The following is a 16,831-nucleotide window of genomic DNA, read 5'->3' on the forward strand; positions in this document are numbered from 1 at the left end:
CAGCAGAAACTAACACAACACTGTAAAGCAATTATACTCCAATAAAGATGTTTAAAAAAAAAAAAGAGTTAATGTCTTTCATTAACTGAGAAGATTTGGAAAATACGTTGGATTAGAATAAAAGATACAAAAATTAGAAATTGACGTCCACAAATTGGAAGGCTAATCACCAGTTGCATAGGCAGTTTGAAAATATGTAGAAAGAATAAAGCAATTTTCCTGCCTAGTTAAAATACAACATATATTTCTATATAAAACAAAGAAATACATACTAAGAACTGTAAAAAAAAAAAATTCATATCCTTTACATGACTAGTTACTCTCATAGGATTTTTTACCAAGAAAACCATCAAATGGAAGAAAAAAATCATGAGCAAATGATTCATAACACAACATCTAGAAAAGTAAAAATTAAATACAAATTATATCTTCAAACCTAAGGGAATTTTTTTAAATTTATGGTATGGTGATTATTAATTCAAAATTATTATTTAAATTAAGACAATCAATTAAATAATAAAATAATCCTAAATAAAATGATTATCTTGAATAATACAAAGGAAAGAAAAAAAGTTTATAACTGAAATAAGCAGAAAATAGAAAAACTGGTAATAAATATTCAGAAATGACAACTGACATGAAGAGAAAGGATTAAAGTGAGAATTTTTTCATTCTCATTTTTCAATATTTTATTTAAGGTTATACTGCATTAAAAATTTTTAAAAGGAAAAATAGTTACGTATAACTGAGCAGCAGATCTTTTAAAACCTTTTTCTTAAACAAAACTAGAAAACATTTTTCAGTTAAAAGGATACAAAATATATGTAGCAAAATAAGCTACAAGTACTTGAACATAAAAGGTGTCCTTATATTTGGATAAAACTTTTCCTAGAGCCTTGGCATCATCCATATCTCTGGGAACCTTCATATTCATTCTTTCTTCTCTAAAGAAATAAAGTGAAAAAAAATTTTAAATAGAGATTTGCCAAGATAATTCATATCAAAGTCAAGTTCAAAACATGAAGTTCTATCCAAAATGATTTGATGCCTTGATCTGTAATATGCTAAGCATAAATTCACAAAATTTAAGTTCAAAGTCTATAAATTATTTGTTTTTTAATGTTTTAATATAATTTCATGAGATATGTAATCCATTTGAAAATTCAGGATGACCCAAACTAAAGGTTAAAAAGCATTTGCTCAAACACTGGAGTAAATTTTGAATTAAGAAATGAACCACTGATGTTAGCATATCTAAAACATACTGAACATCATTTTGGGTAATCCTCATGATAAACTGAAGTCAATAATCAATTACAACTGAAATTAAGTAAAAATTTCAATGAATTTACAGTTCACATCTTTTCTTGAATATCCCAGCTCAAAGTTCAGATAAAAACTTAAAACACTTGTCACTTTCTATTAATTTTACTTTATATTTGGTGCCTTGTTTGGAACTGAATGTTCTGTTTATAAAAGCCCCAAATAATCATCTTTGTGTTTAATGTATATTGTACCCATTTATTGTACCCATTTGTTTACATGATGAAATTTAACTAACCTTGCAAAACAATGATAGAATGTTGTTTAAGTCCTATAAAAATAGCAGGTGAACTAAAATGGGTTTTCTCATTTATAAATTTAAAAGCTTAAAAAAGCTCTTTATAGGCGTGTGCATGCATCTCACACATATACACACACCGAAAGAAATAGGCAGAATATAAAAGATTTATAACAGCATATTATTATACGAAAGTGTTATATTTCTTAGAGCAGATTGGGATCCAAAACAACCTTAATCTACACTCTATATTCTTTCCCTCCTTCAGTCAGCTCTTTATTTCCTACTCCTTTGATTAAAAAGAGAAAAGATCTAAAATTCAATGATACTAATATTAACATAACAATATAACATGCTGTCCTCCCAAAGGCATTTACATTCACGTAAGAAATCAAAGTATTAAAATAAAAATAAGTTTAACTATAAAATTTCAAGCATAAGAAAGTGTTAATGAAAGAAATTTAGAGGAAACAGGAACTTCCTTATACCCTGAAATCACATTTCACAGTTATCCATCACCACACCAAGCTGGCCCTGGTTGAAAGTCTAACTACATTTTAGTAGTCTCTGATGTAATCTATGATTACCCAAGGGTGTTGTTATTGTGGTTGAATAACCCAGGGATATTTAATCCTCATAAAGTATGTTTCAGGTCTATAATCTTTTCCCTAAAATTCAAAAAGCTCTGAAAACCAAAAGTTCTTTATAATCTGTCAGCAAAAATTGACCCACACTTATATACAGTTTTTCATAGTCTTCTATAATACAGGTTTCACTGTAAAAATATTAATTTGATTATGGGGTGCTACCCCAGATCCTGCTGGAGATACTACATAACATACAGTATTTATTCCATGTTATCTTTCCAAAATAGAAAAGTTCTAAATTCTGAAATACGTTTCACTCCCAAGGTTTTTGTTATGGAATTGTGGCTGTATACTAGATAGACAAGTTTTTCTATAAAGTGCATTTGACAGTGAAAAGTACCTATTCAAACCATGTCATTTCTATAAAACAGGGAAGAGAAAAAGAGCTAGGAGACAGAGATGTGGTGCGCAAGTAAATGGATGAATAGAGGCAGACAAAAAATGGTGACACGGAAAAGTAGGAAGGGAGAAAACAGGGATGGAAAAAGGGATAAAGCAGAGAAAAAGAGCATCAGTATTTCTCAAACTGCAGGTCAATATCTATTATGGACTGCAATATAAATTTACTTGGTCACTACTAACATTAAAAAATAATATGCAATAAATTTATTAATGTGGCTATGTTTTTCAACATAGCCATTAGAAAGATGCCTTAATTAGAGGAGCAGAGCTAGGAGAACCTTGCATAGAAAATCAAGAAACATATTTGGAAAGAAGTATTTAAATTACAGTGTCAATATGAACTTGCTACAAGCCATGAGAGCTGACATACAATTATTATGCCAGTTCTGTTCCTTAAATTAGTTGAACTTTCAATGCACGTTCATCTCTATAAATGTCTAGACATTTTCCACTTCTTTCAGTATACTTACTCACTAAGCTGAGGAAAATTTTTATATACCAAAAACATAACAAAAGCTGCAGATAAGAAAATGGACACCAATATAAGAAGCGACATTCTTGCTGACCCAGCTTCTGCACAGGCTTTCTCTGAAAAGAAAAAAAAAATTATAATTAAGATAAATATAGAGGAAGACAGTATTCCAAGCCAGTAAATAATTTCCTGAAAGGTTTTCCTCCCAAGAAACTGTTCACACTTTTGCCCAAAACACTGTAACATTAAATTTTAAATACTACCATATTTGATGTTTATTAACTGGCCATAGTTCTTTGAAGGGATATATGCATTTTAGAAGCACAGAAAAACAGAACACCAGAATTTGTAGCACTGATTTGTTGATAAGCCAAAGGGGAAAAAAGGGCATTGCTCTAAATGCTATCACTGACTTTCAATTTTATATATCTATATTGGGAGATAACAGCATAGGCAGAATGGCCTCTTAAGAAAAATGAGGTAATCTGGCAATTACTTCAAACTGTCATGAGAAAGAACCCACAGATTCACTAATGCAACTGATGAATGTTACACTTTCTCTTTACACCAAGGGCTTCAGGATATAGTTGAACCTCAAATGTTTTGGGTGGCTCTGTCTGTGACTCCAAGAATGGGAGAATATGTTTGCATTCTCCAACAAGGTAATCTTAGTGTTATCTTAAAAATCATATGCAAGTGGTCGGAGTCAAGATGGTGGAGTAGGAGAACACTGAGTTTGCATCTCCTCACAACTAGGGCACCTACCGGGTGATGGTGGGGGACTTTGGACACCTAAGGGAACAGGAGGAACCTGCGAGCGACCAGGTAGGACATGGGGGGGAGCGAGGGGGGAGGAGAAGTGGAGGCAGGAGGGACTGGCACCCCTGAGGGGCGCCTGGGGGAGAGGAAGGGTTCCCACGCCCGTAGGGGCCCACTCACAGGGAGAGGATCAATGGGGATGGGGAGAGACCGTCAGGGGATCAGAGGATTGGAAGGGAACGTGGCCAGCGTTTCCCCCACCCACTCAGGCCCCAGGGAGCCTGATGAGGTCCCAGGGCTGATCCTCCACCCTCCGAGGCCCCCTCCATCTGCGTGGGTCCTGGGGGTGTGAGAGGGAGGGGGAGAGGAAAAGTAGAGGCGAGATGGGACCAGTGCCCCGAGGGGTGGCTGGGGGGGGGAGGGGAGGGGTTCCCACGCTCGGGAGGTGGGCACTGAGGAGGGGCACACGGAGGGCACACTGTGATCCCCTACCCACAGGAAGGGGATCAGTGGGGACAGGGAGGGAACCTCAGAGGATCAGAGGGAACTTGGCCAGTACTGCCCCTGCCCACTTGGGTCCCAGCAAGCCTGCCGGGGCCCCAGGCCTGAGCCTCCACTGTGAGGCCCCCTCCAGCTGTGCTGAGCCTAACCCCCGCCCCCCACCCCCCAGGGCTTTTCCAGTCCTGAGCCTAGGCCCTGCCCCTGCCTAAGTCTGCCCCTCCCCCAGCCTAAGTCTGCCCCTCCCCCACAGCCAAGGCCTTTTCCTGCTTTTATTCTTTTTCTTTTTTTCTTTTTGCTATTATGGTTCTGTTTTACTGTGTTGCTATTTCATTTTTATTTGTATTTTATCTACTATATTTCTTATCTTTCTAACTTTATTTCTTTTTTATTCTTTGTTATTGTTCTGCTCCTTTGTTCTTTTTTTTTGGCCACACACCAGGTGGCTTGCAGGATCTTGGTTCACAGGCTGGGGGTTAGGCCTGAGCTCTTGTGGTGGGAGCACCGAGTCCAAACCACTGGCCTAACAGAGAACCTCAGACCCCAGGAATATTAATCAGAGTGAGGTCTCGCAGAGGTCCTCATCCCCACACCAAGAGCCAGCTCTACCCAGCTGCCTGCAAACTCCAGTGCTGGAAATCTCAGGTCAAACAACCAGTAAGACAGGAACACAGCCCCAACCATCAAAAATAATGAGACGACAAAAAAATATGTTACAAACGAAGGAACGAGGCAAAAACCTACAAGACCAAATAAATGAAGAGGAAACATGAAACCTACCTGAAAAAGAATTCAGAGTAATGATAGTAAAGATGATCCAAAATCTCGGAAATAGAATGGAGGCACGGACCGAGAAAATACAAGAAATGTTTAACAAAGACCTAGAAGAACTAAACAATAAACAAGCAGTGATGAACAACACAGTAACTAAATGAAAAATACACTAGAAAGAATCAATACCAGAATAACTGAGGCAGAAGAACAGATAAGTGACCTGGAAGATAGACTGGTGGAAATAATTGCTGAAGAACAGAATAAAGAAAAAAGAATGAAAAGAATTGAGGACAGTCTCAGAGACCTCTGGGACAACATTAAATGCACAAACACTGGCATTACAGGGGTCCCAGAAGATGAAGAAAAAGAGAAAGGGTATGAGAAAATATTGGAAGAGATCATAGTTGAAAACTTCCCTAACATGGGAAAGGAAATAGCCACCCAAGTCCAGGAAACGCAGAGAGTCCCATACAGGATAAACCCTAGGAGAAACACACCAAGACACATATTAATCAAATTGACAAAAATTAAATTCAAAGAAAAAATATTAAAAGCAGCAAGGGAAAACCAACAAATAACATACAAGGGAATCCCCATAAGGTTATCAGCAGATTTTTCAGCAGAAACTCTGCAGGCCAGAAGGAAGAGGCAGGATATATTTAAAATGTTGAAAGGGGAAAACCTACAACTAAGATTACTGTACCCAGCAAGGATCTCATTCAGATTTAACGGAGAAATCAAAAGCTTCACAGACAAGTAAACGTTAAGAGAATTCAGCACCACCAAACCATCTCTACAACAAATGCTAAAGGAACTTCTCTAGGCGGAAACACAAGGAAAGAAAAAGATCCACAGAAACAAACCCAAAACAGTTATAAAATTGTAACAGGAACATACATATTGGTAAGTACCTTGAATGTAAATGGATTAAATGCTCCAACCAAAAGACACAGACTAGCTGAATGGATACAAAAACAAGGCCCATATATATGCTGTCTACAAGAGACCCACTTCAGACCTAGGGAAACATACAGACTGAAAGTGAGGGAATGGAAAAAGATATTCCATGCAAACTGAAATCAAAAGAAAGCCGGAGTAGCATTACTCATATCAGATAAAACAGATTTTAAAATAAAGACTGTTACAAGGGATAAGAAAGGACACTACATAATGATCAAGGGATCAATCCAAGAAGAAGATATAACAATTATAAATATTTATGCACCCAACATAGGAGCACCTCAATACACAAGGCAAATGCTAACAGCCATAAAAGGGGTAATTGACAGTAACACAATAATAGTGGGGGACTTTAACACCTCACTTACACCAATGGACAGATCATCCAGACAGAAAATAAATAAGGAAACACAAGCTTTAAATGACACAACAGACCAGATAGATTTAATTGATATTTATAGGATATTCCACCTGAAAGCAGTTGAAAACACTTTCTTCTCAAGTGCACATGGAACATTCTCCAGGATAGATCACATCTTGGGTCACAAATCAAGCCTCGGAAAATTGAAGAAAATTGAAATCGTATCAAACATCTTTTCTGACTACAACGCTATGAGATTAGAAATCAATTACAGGGAAAAAACTGTAAAAAACACAAATACATGGAGGCTAAACAGTGCGCTGCTAAATAACCAAGAGATCACTGAAGAAAGCAAAGAGGAAATTAAAAAACACACAGAAATGAATGACAACAAAAACATAACAACCCAAACCTATGGGATGCAGCAAAAGCAGTTCTAAGAGGGAAGTTTATAGCAATTCAATCTCACCTCAAGAAACAAGAAAAATCTCAAACAATCTAACCTCACACCTACAGCAACTAGAAAAAGAAGAACAAAGAAAACCCAAAGTTAGTAGAAGGAAAGAAATCATAAAGATCAGAGCAGAAATAAATGAAATAGAAATGAAGAAAACATTAGCAATGATGAATAAAACTAAGTTAGTTCTTTGAGAAGGTAAACAAAATTGATAAACCTTTAGCCAGACTTACCAAGAAAAAAGAGAGGGCACTCAATAAAATTGAAATGAGGGACTTCCCTGGTGGTGCAGTTGTTAAGAATCTGCCTTCCAATGCAGGGTTCGATCCCTGGTCAGGGAACTAAGATCCCACATGCTGCGGGGCAACTAAGCCCACGTGCTGAAACTACTGAGTCCGCACACCACAACTAGAGACCCCACGTGCTGCAAAAAGAGAGAAGCCCATGTGCCGCACCTAGAGAAGCCCATGCGCCACAACGAAGAGCCCGCACGCTGCAACAAAAGATCCTGCATGCTGCAACAAAGATCCTGTATGCCACAACTAAGACCTGACATAAATAAATAAATAATTTTTTAAAAAATAAAAATTTAAAAAATTAGAAACGAAAAAGGAGAAATTACAACTGACACCGCAGAAATACAAAGGATCATAAGAGACAACTACAAGCAACTCTATGCCAATAAAATGGACAACCTGGAAGAAATGGACAAATTCTTGGAAAGGTACAACTTTCCAAGACTGAACCAGGAAGAATTAGAAAATATAAACAGACCTATCACAAGTAATGAAATTGAAACTGTAATTACAAATCTTCCAACAAACAGAAGTCCAGGACCACATGACTTCACAGGCGAATTCTATCAAACATTTAGAGAAGAGCCAACACCTATCCTTCTCAAACTCTTCCAAAAAATTGCAGAGCAAGGAACATTCCCAAACTCATTCAACAAGGCCACCATCACCCTGGTACCAAAAGCAGGCAAAGATACCACAAAAAAAGAAAAGTACAGGCCAATATCACTGATGAAAATAGACGCAAAAATGCTCAACAAAATACTAGCAAACAGAATCCAACAACACGTTAAAAAGATCATACACCATGATTAAGTGGGATTTATCCCAGGGATGCAAGGATTCTTCAATATATGCAAATCAATGTGATACACCATATTAACAAATTAAAGAATAAAAACCATATGATCATCTCAATAGATGCAGAAAAAACTTCTGACAAAATTCAACACCCATTTATGATAAAAACTCTCCAGAAAGTGGGCATACAGGGAACCTACCTCAACATAATAAAGGCCATATACAACAAACCCACAGCAAACATCATTCTCAATGGTGAAAAACTGCAAGTATTTCCTCTAAGATCAGGAACAAGACAAGGATGTCCACTCTCACCACTATTACTCAACATAGTATTGGGAGTCCTAGCTAGAACAATCAGAGGAGGAAAAAGAAATAAAAGGAATACAAGTTGGAAAAGAAGAAGTAAAACCATCACTGTTTGCAGATGACATGGTAGTATACATAGAGAATCCTAAAGATGCCACCAGAAAACTACTAGAACTAATCAATTAATTTGGTAAGGTTGCAGGATACAAAATTAACACACAGAAGTCTCTGGCACTCCTATACACTAACAACGAAAGATCAGAATGAGAAATTAAGGAAACAATTCCATTCACCACTGCAACAAAAACAATAAAATACCTAGGAATAAACCTACCTAAGGAAGCAAAAGACCTGTACTCAGAAAACTATAAAACACTGATGAAAAAAATCAAAGATGACACAAACAGATGGAGAGATATACCATGCTCCTGGATTGTTAGAATCAATACTTTGAAAATGAATATACTACCCAAAGCAGGCTATAGGTTCAATGCAATCCCTATCAAAGGCATTTTTCACTGAATTAGAACAAAAAATTTTACAATTTGTATGGAAACACAAAAGACCCCAAATAGCCAACGCAATCTTGAGAAAGAAAAATGGAGTTGGAAGAATCAGGCTCCTCAACTTCAGACTCTACTACAAAGCTTCAGTAATCAAGAAAGTATGGTACTGGCACAAAAAAACAGAAATGTAGATCAATGGAACAGGATAGAAAGCCCAGAGATAAATCCACGCACATCTGATCACCTTATCTTTGATAAAGGAGGCAACCATATAAAATGGAGAAAAGGCAGCCTCTTCAATAAGTGGTGCGGGGAAAACTGGACAACTACATGTAAAAGAATGAAATTAGAACACTACCTAACACCATACACAAAAGTAAACTCAAAATGGGTTAAAGACCTAAATGTAGGACTGTACATTATAAAACTCTTAGAGGAAAACCACTCACAGCAAGATCTTCTATGACCCACCTCCTAGAGTAGTGAAAATAAAAGCAAAAATAAGCAAGTGGGACCTAATTAAAGTTAAAAGCGTTTGCACAGCAAAGGAAACCATAAGCAAGATGAAAAGACAACCCTCAGAATAGGAGAAAATATTTGCAAATGAATCAACAAAGGATTAATCCCAAAATATACAAACAGCTCATGCAGCTCAATATCAAAAAAACAAACCACCCAATCCAAAAATGGGCAGAAGACCTAAATAGACATTTCACCAAAGACATACAGATGGCCAAGAGGCAACATGAAAAGGTGCTCAACATCACTAATTATTAGAGAAATCAAACCTACAATGAGGTTATCGCCTCACACCAGTCAGAATGGCTATCATCAAAAAATCTACAAACAATAAATGCTGGAGAGGTGTGGAGAAAAGGGAACCCTCCTACACTGTTAGTGGGAATGTAAATTGATACAGCCACTATGGAAAACGGTACGGAGGTTCCTTAAAAAACTAAAAATAGAACTACCATATGACCCAGCAATCCCATTACCGGGCATATACCCTGAGAAAACCATAATTCAAGAAGTTACATGCACCCCAATGTTCACTGCAGCACTATTTACAATAGCCAGGACATGGAAACAACCTAAATGTCCATCAACAGATGAATGGATAAAGAAGATGTGGTACATATATATAATGGAATATTACTCAGCCATAAAAAGAAATGAAATTGGGTCTTTGTAGAGATGTGGATGGACCTAGAGTCTGTCATACAGAGTGAAGTAAGTCAGAAAGAGAAAAACAAATATCGTATATTAACGCATATATGTGGAATCTAGAAAAACAGTACAGATGAACCTATTTGCAGGACGGGAATAGAAATGCAGACATAGAGAACAGACGTGTGGACACAGGCAGGGAAGGGGAGGGTGGGATGAACTGGGAGATTAGGTCTGACATAAATACACTACCATCTGTAAAATAGATAGCTAGTGGGAACCTGCTATAAAGCACAGGGAGCTCAGCGAGGTGCTCTGTGATAACCTAGATGGGTGGGAAGTGGGGGGGTCCAAGAGGGAAGGGATATATGTATACATATAGCTGATTCACTTCATTGTACAGCAGAAACTAACACAACATTGTAAGGCAATAATACTCCAATAAAAAAAAATTTAAATAAAGACTTCAGTAGGTAACAGTCCTCTTAAATTAAAAATTAAACAAGACATTTTGCATGGCAACTCTAAAATTTAACTACAATATTTTTCTTCCCATCATTAATTCACAAGTCCTAAGTAAGGAGTCTGAGGAGAGAAAGGTGTGGACTTAACTGGACTACAGAACACCACCCTAAACCTTCCTTGAGTACACATCTCTCTGATTGCTACTTGTTGCCTTACAGTTGGATGATGAAATATATAGACATTTGTTGAACAAAATTAACCTCCAAGTTTAACTCGATACCTATTTTTTTCATTCTCTGAAAGGAAAACTTTTTCAAGCATTGTACTCAGCATAATGTAAACACAAGAAAACAGCTAATAATGCAATAAAACTAAGTGAGTCAATTTTGAAGCTCTCCATTCTTTCACACAAACTTGGAAATAGGGAATGTTCCCTATTATGATTCCACAATTCTTTTTTAATATAGTTCTAATAAATCTAGAGGCTAGCACGTAATTCATTTAGTTCTGAACAGAGATAAAAGTTATAAACTTGGGAATTCCCTGGCTGTCCAGTGGTTAGGACTCCACACTTCCAATGCTGGGGGCCCAGGTTCGATCCCTGGTCAGGGAACTAAGATCCCGCAAGTCCAAGGTGCAGCCAAAAAAAAAAGAAAGGTTATAAACCTTGCTTTAATGATTCAACATCTGAATGTGTAACATACACATTTATAATGTGCATCCTCCTTCTGGCTGCATTAGACACAAGTTATTTAGCATTTAGAGCCACCCACAACAGTGCTTTATACATTCATTAACCTCCAAATCTTCCATCATACTAATTCCCATTCTCAATTATCCCATTATCTGTTTTCCAACCTCCTCCCAGGCCAAAGGTACAGCTAGAGAAAGATCATTGTGCTCTCCTGGCTTAAAAGTTCATATGCTTCCTGCTTTTCTATCGTCAATTAAGGTTATCACTGGCAAACTATAATCCTTTTACAGTACCCTCCAAAAGGGCTATTTCAAGTCTTCAAGCCTTTAATTCTACTTCCCCCTATTCTCAACCAATGAGGCTGTCTCCATACTTTAGAGAGCTTCCCAATCTCTACCTCAAGATCTGTTCATGAAATTATCTCCACTTCCCTCTTTCCCCTTATCTTTGCATCAAATGCCAACACACTTCCTTGCAGATCTCGCTCTCAGAATTATCTCATCTCCATTCACTGAATATCTCTAATTCTTCCCACTAACAAGCAACTCTTCTCTAACTTCTAATATGCATATATCTACCCTGAAAAATCAAAACTTAACCTTAATGCCCCTGTAGTAGCTCTCTATTTCTTATAACTTTCATATCAATACCTTTTGAAAAGCAAAATCTTTATATCTACAAGATTTTAGGAATCACTCTTACTGGTCATCTAGTCCACTAGTTCTAGATCTACAGAATCCTACCATTCTAATAGGTAGGAGGAAGCAAAAGACCCATCTCCCCTGAGGACACAGTTTACAGGAACTCTAACAAGGATTTCAGAGTTCTTTTTTTTTAAAACTTATTTGGCTGCATGGGGTCTTAGTTGTGGCACACAGGCTCTTTGTTGCAGCACGTGGGATCTTGTGTGGCGCGCGAGCTTCTCTAGTTGCAGCAAGTGGGCTTCTCTCTAGTTGTAGCGTGCGGGCTCCAGAGCACATGGGCTCAGTAGTTGCACTGCACAGGCTCCAGGGTGCCCGGGCTCAGTAGTTGCAGCACACGGGCTTAGTTGCCCCACGGCACGTGGGATCTTAGTTCCCCAACCAGGGATTGAACCCACATCCCTTGCACTGTAAGGCAGATTTTTAACCACTGGACCACCAGGGAATTCCCTCTAACAAGTTTTTTATGGTTACAAGAATCTATTGTAACATTTCTGGAAGTAAATTTTATTTCAAGAGCTTAAAAATTTTTAAATTATGTATTAATAATCAAAAATGGTAGTATCATCAAGTATAAATTTAAACAGTTAAAATAACTTTTTTATAAAATATAAAGAATTAACCATTAAAAAAACACACAGAGAGAAAGCATGTTTGCAGGCAGCAGAAGAAAGAGCACTATCTATCTTGTATAAAAGCTCATTCTCTGATATTTATGCCCTGCATCTCTGCTACCATTCAACCCACACAGCCTCACTATCATCAACCACTTTCAGGCACTTCCCCTATTCAGCGAAGACTAAGCCAAGCTTCAAGCAAACTTTTCATAATCCTAAAAGATACATCTATTTAGATGATTCACCCAGCCTCAAAGTTCTTATACTTTCATTTCTATTCAACTTTAGCCACCCACTTCCAGTGGTACACTAAGTTCTTACACCACCTGAGACTGCCCTATCTTGGATATTTTAAATTCCAACTTGCCATTCCTTGATCATCTTTATTCTTTCATGAGCTTAACACCTCCATTTTCTCCCTCTGTTGGGCTCCTCACTTCTCTTCCTTCTATGCCCAGCCTGGACTCCATGGTGTATGCAGCAGCACCTCTGATTAGAATCCTCACTCTTTCCTTATAGCTAATCTAACCCAAAATCAGTGTTTCAAGCTTACTTTCTTCATTCCTATACCAAGATGGTTGAGCACAAGTAAAGAAAAATCATGAGTGACCCATCACAGAAATCCACGTCTATGGGAAAACTGACTTAGCCTCATTTCTACTCCCTTTTTTTAGGTGTTGAACATGAATCAGTCTGAGCCAATTAGGTAATTCTTACCCTCTGACAACAGTGATAGGTTCAGGGATAAGCTTTTGATCTGAGGCAATCTAATCAGAGTTAATATCTAGATTTGTATTGCTAATACTTAGAAAAAGATTCTCAAAATTATCAAGGAAGCATTTAGCTTACCTGGACCTTCAAGAGGAATCAACCTTAAGGTAAAGCTAATATCAGGTAAGCAAAACAAGATATGAAAGAAATCTGATCCTGATGATATCACTGAGCCACTGGTCCCAGACTGAAGCCAGTGAATCCCACTTAATCTCTCAACTTTCTGGTTATATGAACCAATAAACTTCCTTTTAGCAAAGCTTTCGATTGTGTTTTCTACTGATTACAAGCAAAAGAATCCTGATATATAATATCTGGGTTGAGACTGACATCAACACATCATACTAATACCTTGGTTGATGTCCAAATGCCAATTTTAGTCTTAGTTCCCAGTTATCAGTAATCAGAGCTTTCTTCTTCTTCCTCTAAGCCAGTACCTAGCTCATAGCAGATGCTCAAAGGATATTTGTTGAACCACATTAGCAAGGCAGAACCTAGAACAGGCATCTGAGAGGGATATATTATCCAATTTTGAACAATACTGCCTCCTAAGAGCTGTAAAACCAACTTCAAGACAGTGTTTCCCAAACATTTTTGGCTGCTTTCCACAATAAGCAGTGTATTTTATATCATGATCTGATACACACAAAATCTATATAATTGAAAAATAAAATTCAAAGAATACTTACCCCCTACTACATGCAAAGAACTCTGCTATTTTCTCTTCCATTTTTTTAAATGGCTCATGATTACCCATCAAATTCATTTCACACCGCTCACAGAGGTATGACCTATATATTGGAAAACGTGGTCCTAGGAGTTCTCTTAAATCAAAATGGGGAACTTCTATGATTTGCGAGTAAAAAGATCAGCCAGGGCAAACAACAAAAGAAAATAAAACACCTGGTCCAGGTACCCTTGCACACAGAGTAGGTCAAGAGCCTCTCAAGTAGTAATACCTCTTGTCTCTCACCCTTTCTAATCATGCAAGAATTAGACTTTCAGTGTTATTGCCTTGCTCAAATCATCACAGCGGTCCTCAGTAAGACTCAGACATCGGACTAGAGTCAAGGCAAGGAATCCACTAAATGTACCAAACACTGCAATGTGAGGTGTAAAATATTTCAAGCATACACACAATGACAACTATTTGTCAAAATTATGTAGATGTATCAGTTAATAAAAATACAAATTTATTTAAAAATACAAATACATGGAATTTATAGAAACACTCTATTACCATGTATTTCTCAAGAGTTAATAAAAATTTTTTTCTCTAAAACCTTTCCTTTTCTGAATAAATAAAAATTAAAAAAAGAAATCCTCTACTACTGACAAGTTTATCTCTTTATAGACACACACAAAAGGTTCACACTAACTAACCTTCAAGCCTAATGTTTCCCCCACCCAGAATCCTTTTCTGTTCTCTCTACTAACCCAAACCCTACTTCTCTATGAAGGCGTGCCTTCACATCTCTTCCCTCTGTCTTCCTATAGATCTGTAGACCACAGAAGTCATTTGACAGCATCACAAAAATAACTTTGTTGAATGTGTTGTTCAAATGTTAAAATACAAGAAACAATTGTAAAAGCACTTTGGCAGTTTCAAGGTCTTATTTTCTGAACAGCTTAAGGTTAAAAAAATAATAATAATAATAATAAAATAATTGACTGCTATCCCAAACCGAATGACAATCTTTAGGGATGTTCTATCTGGACACCATGGAAAATACTTCCTAAGTATTTTCCTATCTGGAAAATACTTTTTCAGGAAGCCCTTAGATTACTGTCATTCTCAGTTGCAGCATCATCAAAACAAGGTTACTATCATTTACAGTGGATTTATACTTTGACAACACTTCATTTCTGGTTTTTGAAGTTATTTGGCTCTATTGTCTATAAGGTGTAAAAATATCCAAATATATAAAGCTGAAAGACCCAAATTAGACTGGAGACATTTTAAATTATTTGAAAATAAAATACCATTTTCTGCAAGACGTTTTCTAAATTTTTCATGTTTTAAATTTGATTCAAAAAATTTCAGCTGATGGGAATTCCCTGGCGGTACGGTGGTTAAGGACTCGGCACTTTCACTACCAGGACCCGGGTTCAATCCCTGGTCAGGGAACTAAGAGCCACACTGCATGGCCAAAAAAAAAAAAAAAAATTTCAGCTGAATGTTAAACATATTATATCCATATATAAATATATTTTTAAAGTGTATAATACTTTACTGATGACTATAGTTACAATGTCGCTAGACACTCTTAAAAGACCCTCTCTTTACCCATCACTGGTGGTGGAACACATCAGTGTGAGTAAGATGCAGACAACTTAATGGGCATTTGTTAGGATTTCTCCAAGTTTATGGGCTTTGAAAGCATTTAGGAGCTTAAATCACTTCAACTGCTGAAAAGCAATGAAAACTCTACGCCCAGATGAAATCAAAGTATTTAGTTTCTGGGTACACTTTTTTCTTAAAATAATATTTGAGGCCTTGAGAAATGCCAGGATGGCGTAGTGGAAAAAAAGCTTGAGAATAAGAGATCTTAGCTATAATAGTAATTGCTAACATTTATTCAGCCTTCACTTCACATAAGCCAAACATTACACTAAATCCTTTCTGTGAATTATTTTGTTTAATCCACGCATCAATCTTAAATAGATATTACTATTATTAATATTATCACCATCCCCACTGTACAGTTCAGATACTGAGCTTTTGAAGGGTAACAAGTCCAAAGTCGTAAGTGGTAGAGCAGGGACGCAAACCCAAGTGTTCTTGCTACCTCGAAGCGGCACCTGGATGTAGTGAAATCCTTGCTTTTAGCCAATACTTCACTAATCTGGCTTTCTGACTTTGTGCAAGTTATATATCCACTCTGGACCTCAGTTTTCTCATCTGTAAAAATAAATCAACGAATGCTAATGTTCCTTCCAGTTCTGCCTAACTTCAATATTATCAATCTTACAATCTCCCTGAGCGTCAACCAGCCAATGTCATTCCTTCTTCTAATTGAACTCAACTAAAAAAGCATTTACGAACCCAGTAGGTGTCCGGCCTTGTGGTAGGCCGTAGCCTAGGTCCCCGACTCTGCTCCCGCCACTAGATGCCAACAGGCCCCCTTTCCACCCGCAAATCCCCTGAACCCGCTGGGGTCCTTTCTCCTCCGAAGCCCCTCCCGGCACACTCCCGCCCCTGGGCCAGCCCCAGCTCTGGCTCCCAGAAGAGCTCACCCTTCAGGTGGTTTCCGCTGCCTGGCGCCGAGGGACCCCGCGGCCCCGCTGCCTTGTCCCCCGGAGGGGTCGCATGGAGTGCCCCCGTCTGCGACCTTTCGACAACTCTGCCTTTCGTCATGGCTGCTGCAGGGAAGGTGGAGGAAGCGGGGTGATGCCGCGGCCCCTTAACAACAACTACGCGGCAGGCTCTTTACAACACCCAGGGGCCACAGCCACAGCCACTTCCGGGACGACGACCTCACCTGAAACGACCTCAGGCCCGCAAGCACAGTAACACTAAACCGGGCCCCGCAGCGCCTACTCGGACTAGGCTCCGCCCCGCACCGCCCCCGAGGATAGCGCGCTCGCGCCCGCCCAGTAACCGCGAGACTAGCCA

General features: G+C 38.0%; 1 protein-coding gene across 2 annotated transcripts in view; it reads right to left on the reverse strand.

The window, feature by feature from the left end:
* TMEM41B (transmembrane protein 41B) overlaps positions 1 to 16,831 on the reverse strand; it is a 30,601-nt gene extending 13,770 nt beyond the window's left edge. Inside the window, exons 1-4 of one of the 2 annotated variants that reach the window (XM_082660236.1) lie at positions 16,698 to 16,831; positions 16,453 to 16,578; positions 3,081 to 3,198; positions 816 to 944 (exon numbers count right to left, since the gene is read on the reverse strand). In XM_082660236.1, coding sequence (XP_082516362.1) covers positions 816 to 944; positions 3,081 to 3,198; positions 16,453 to 16,573 — 368 coding nt within the window. In that variant the 5' untranslated portion in view covers positions 16,574 to 16,578; positions 16,698 to 16,831. The remainder of the gene's footprint in view (positions 1 to 815; positions 945 to 3,080; positions 3,199 to 16,452; positions 16,579 to 16,697) is intronic. The other variant, XM_082660237.1, reaches the window with a different exon arrangement.

The sequence above is a fragment of the Grampus griseus genome (genome assembly GCF_964374135.1).
Source record: "Grampus griseus genome assembly, chromosome: 8".
NCBI lineage: Eukaryota > Metazoa > Chordata > Mammalia > Artiodactyla > Delphinidae > Grampus > Grampus griseus.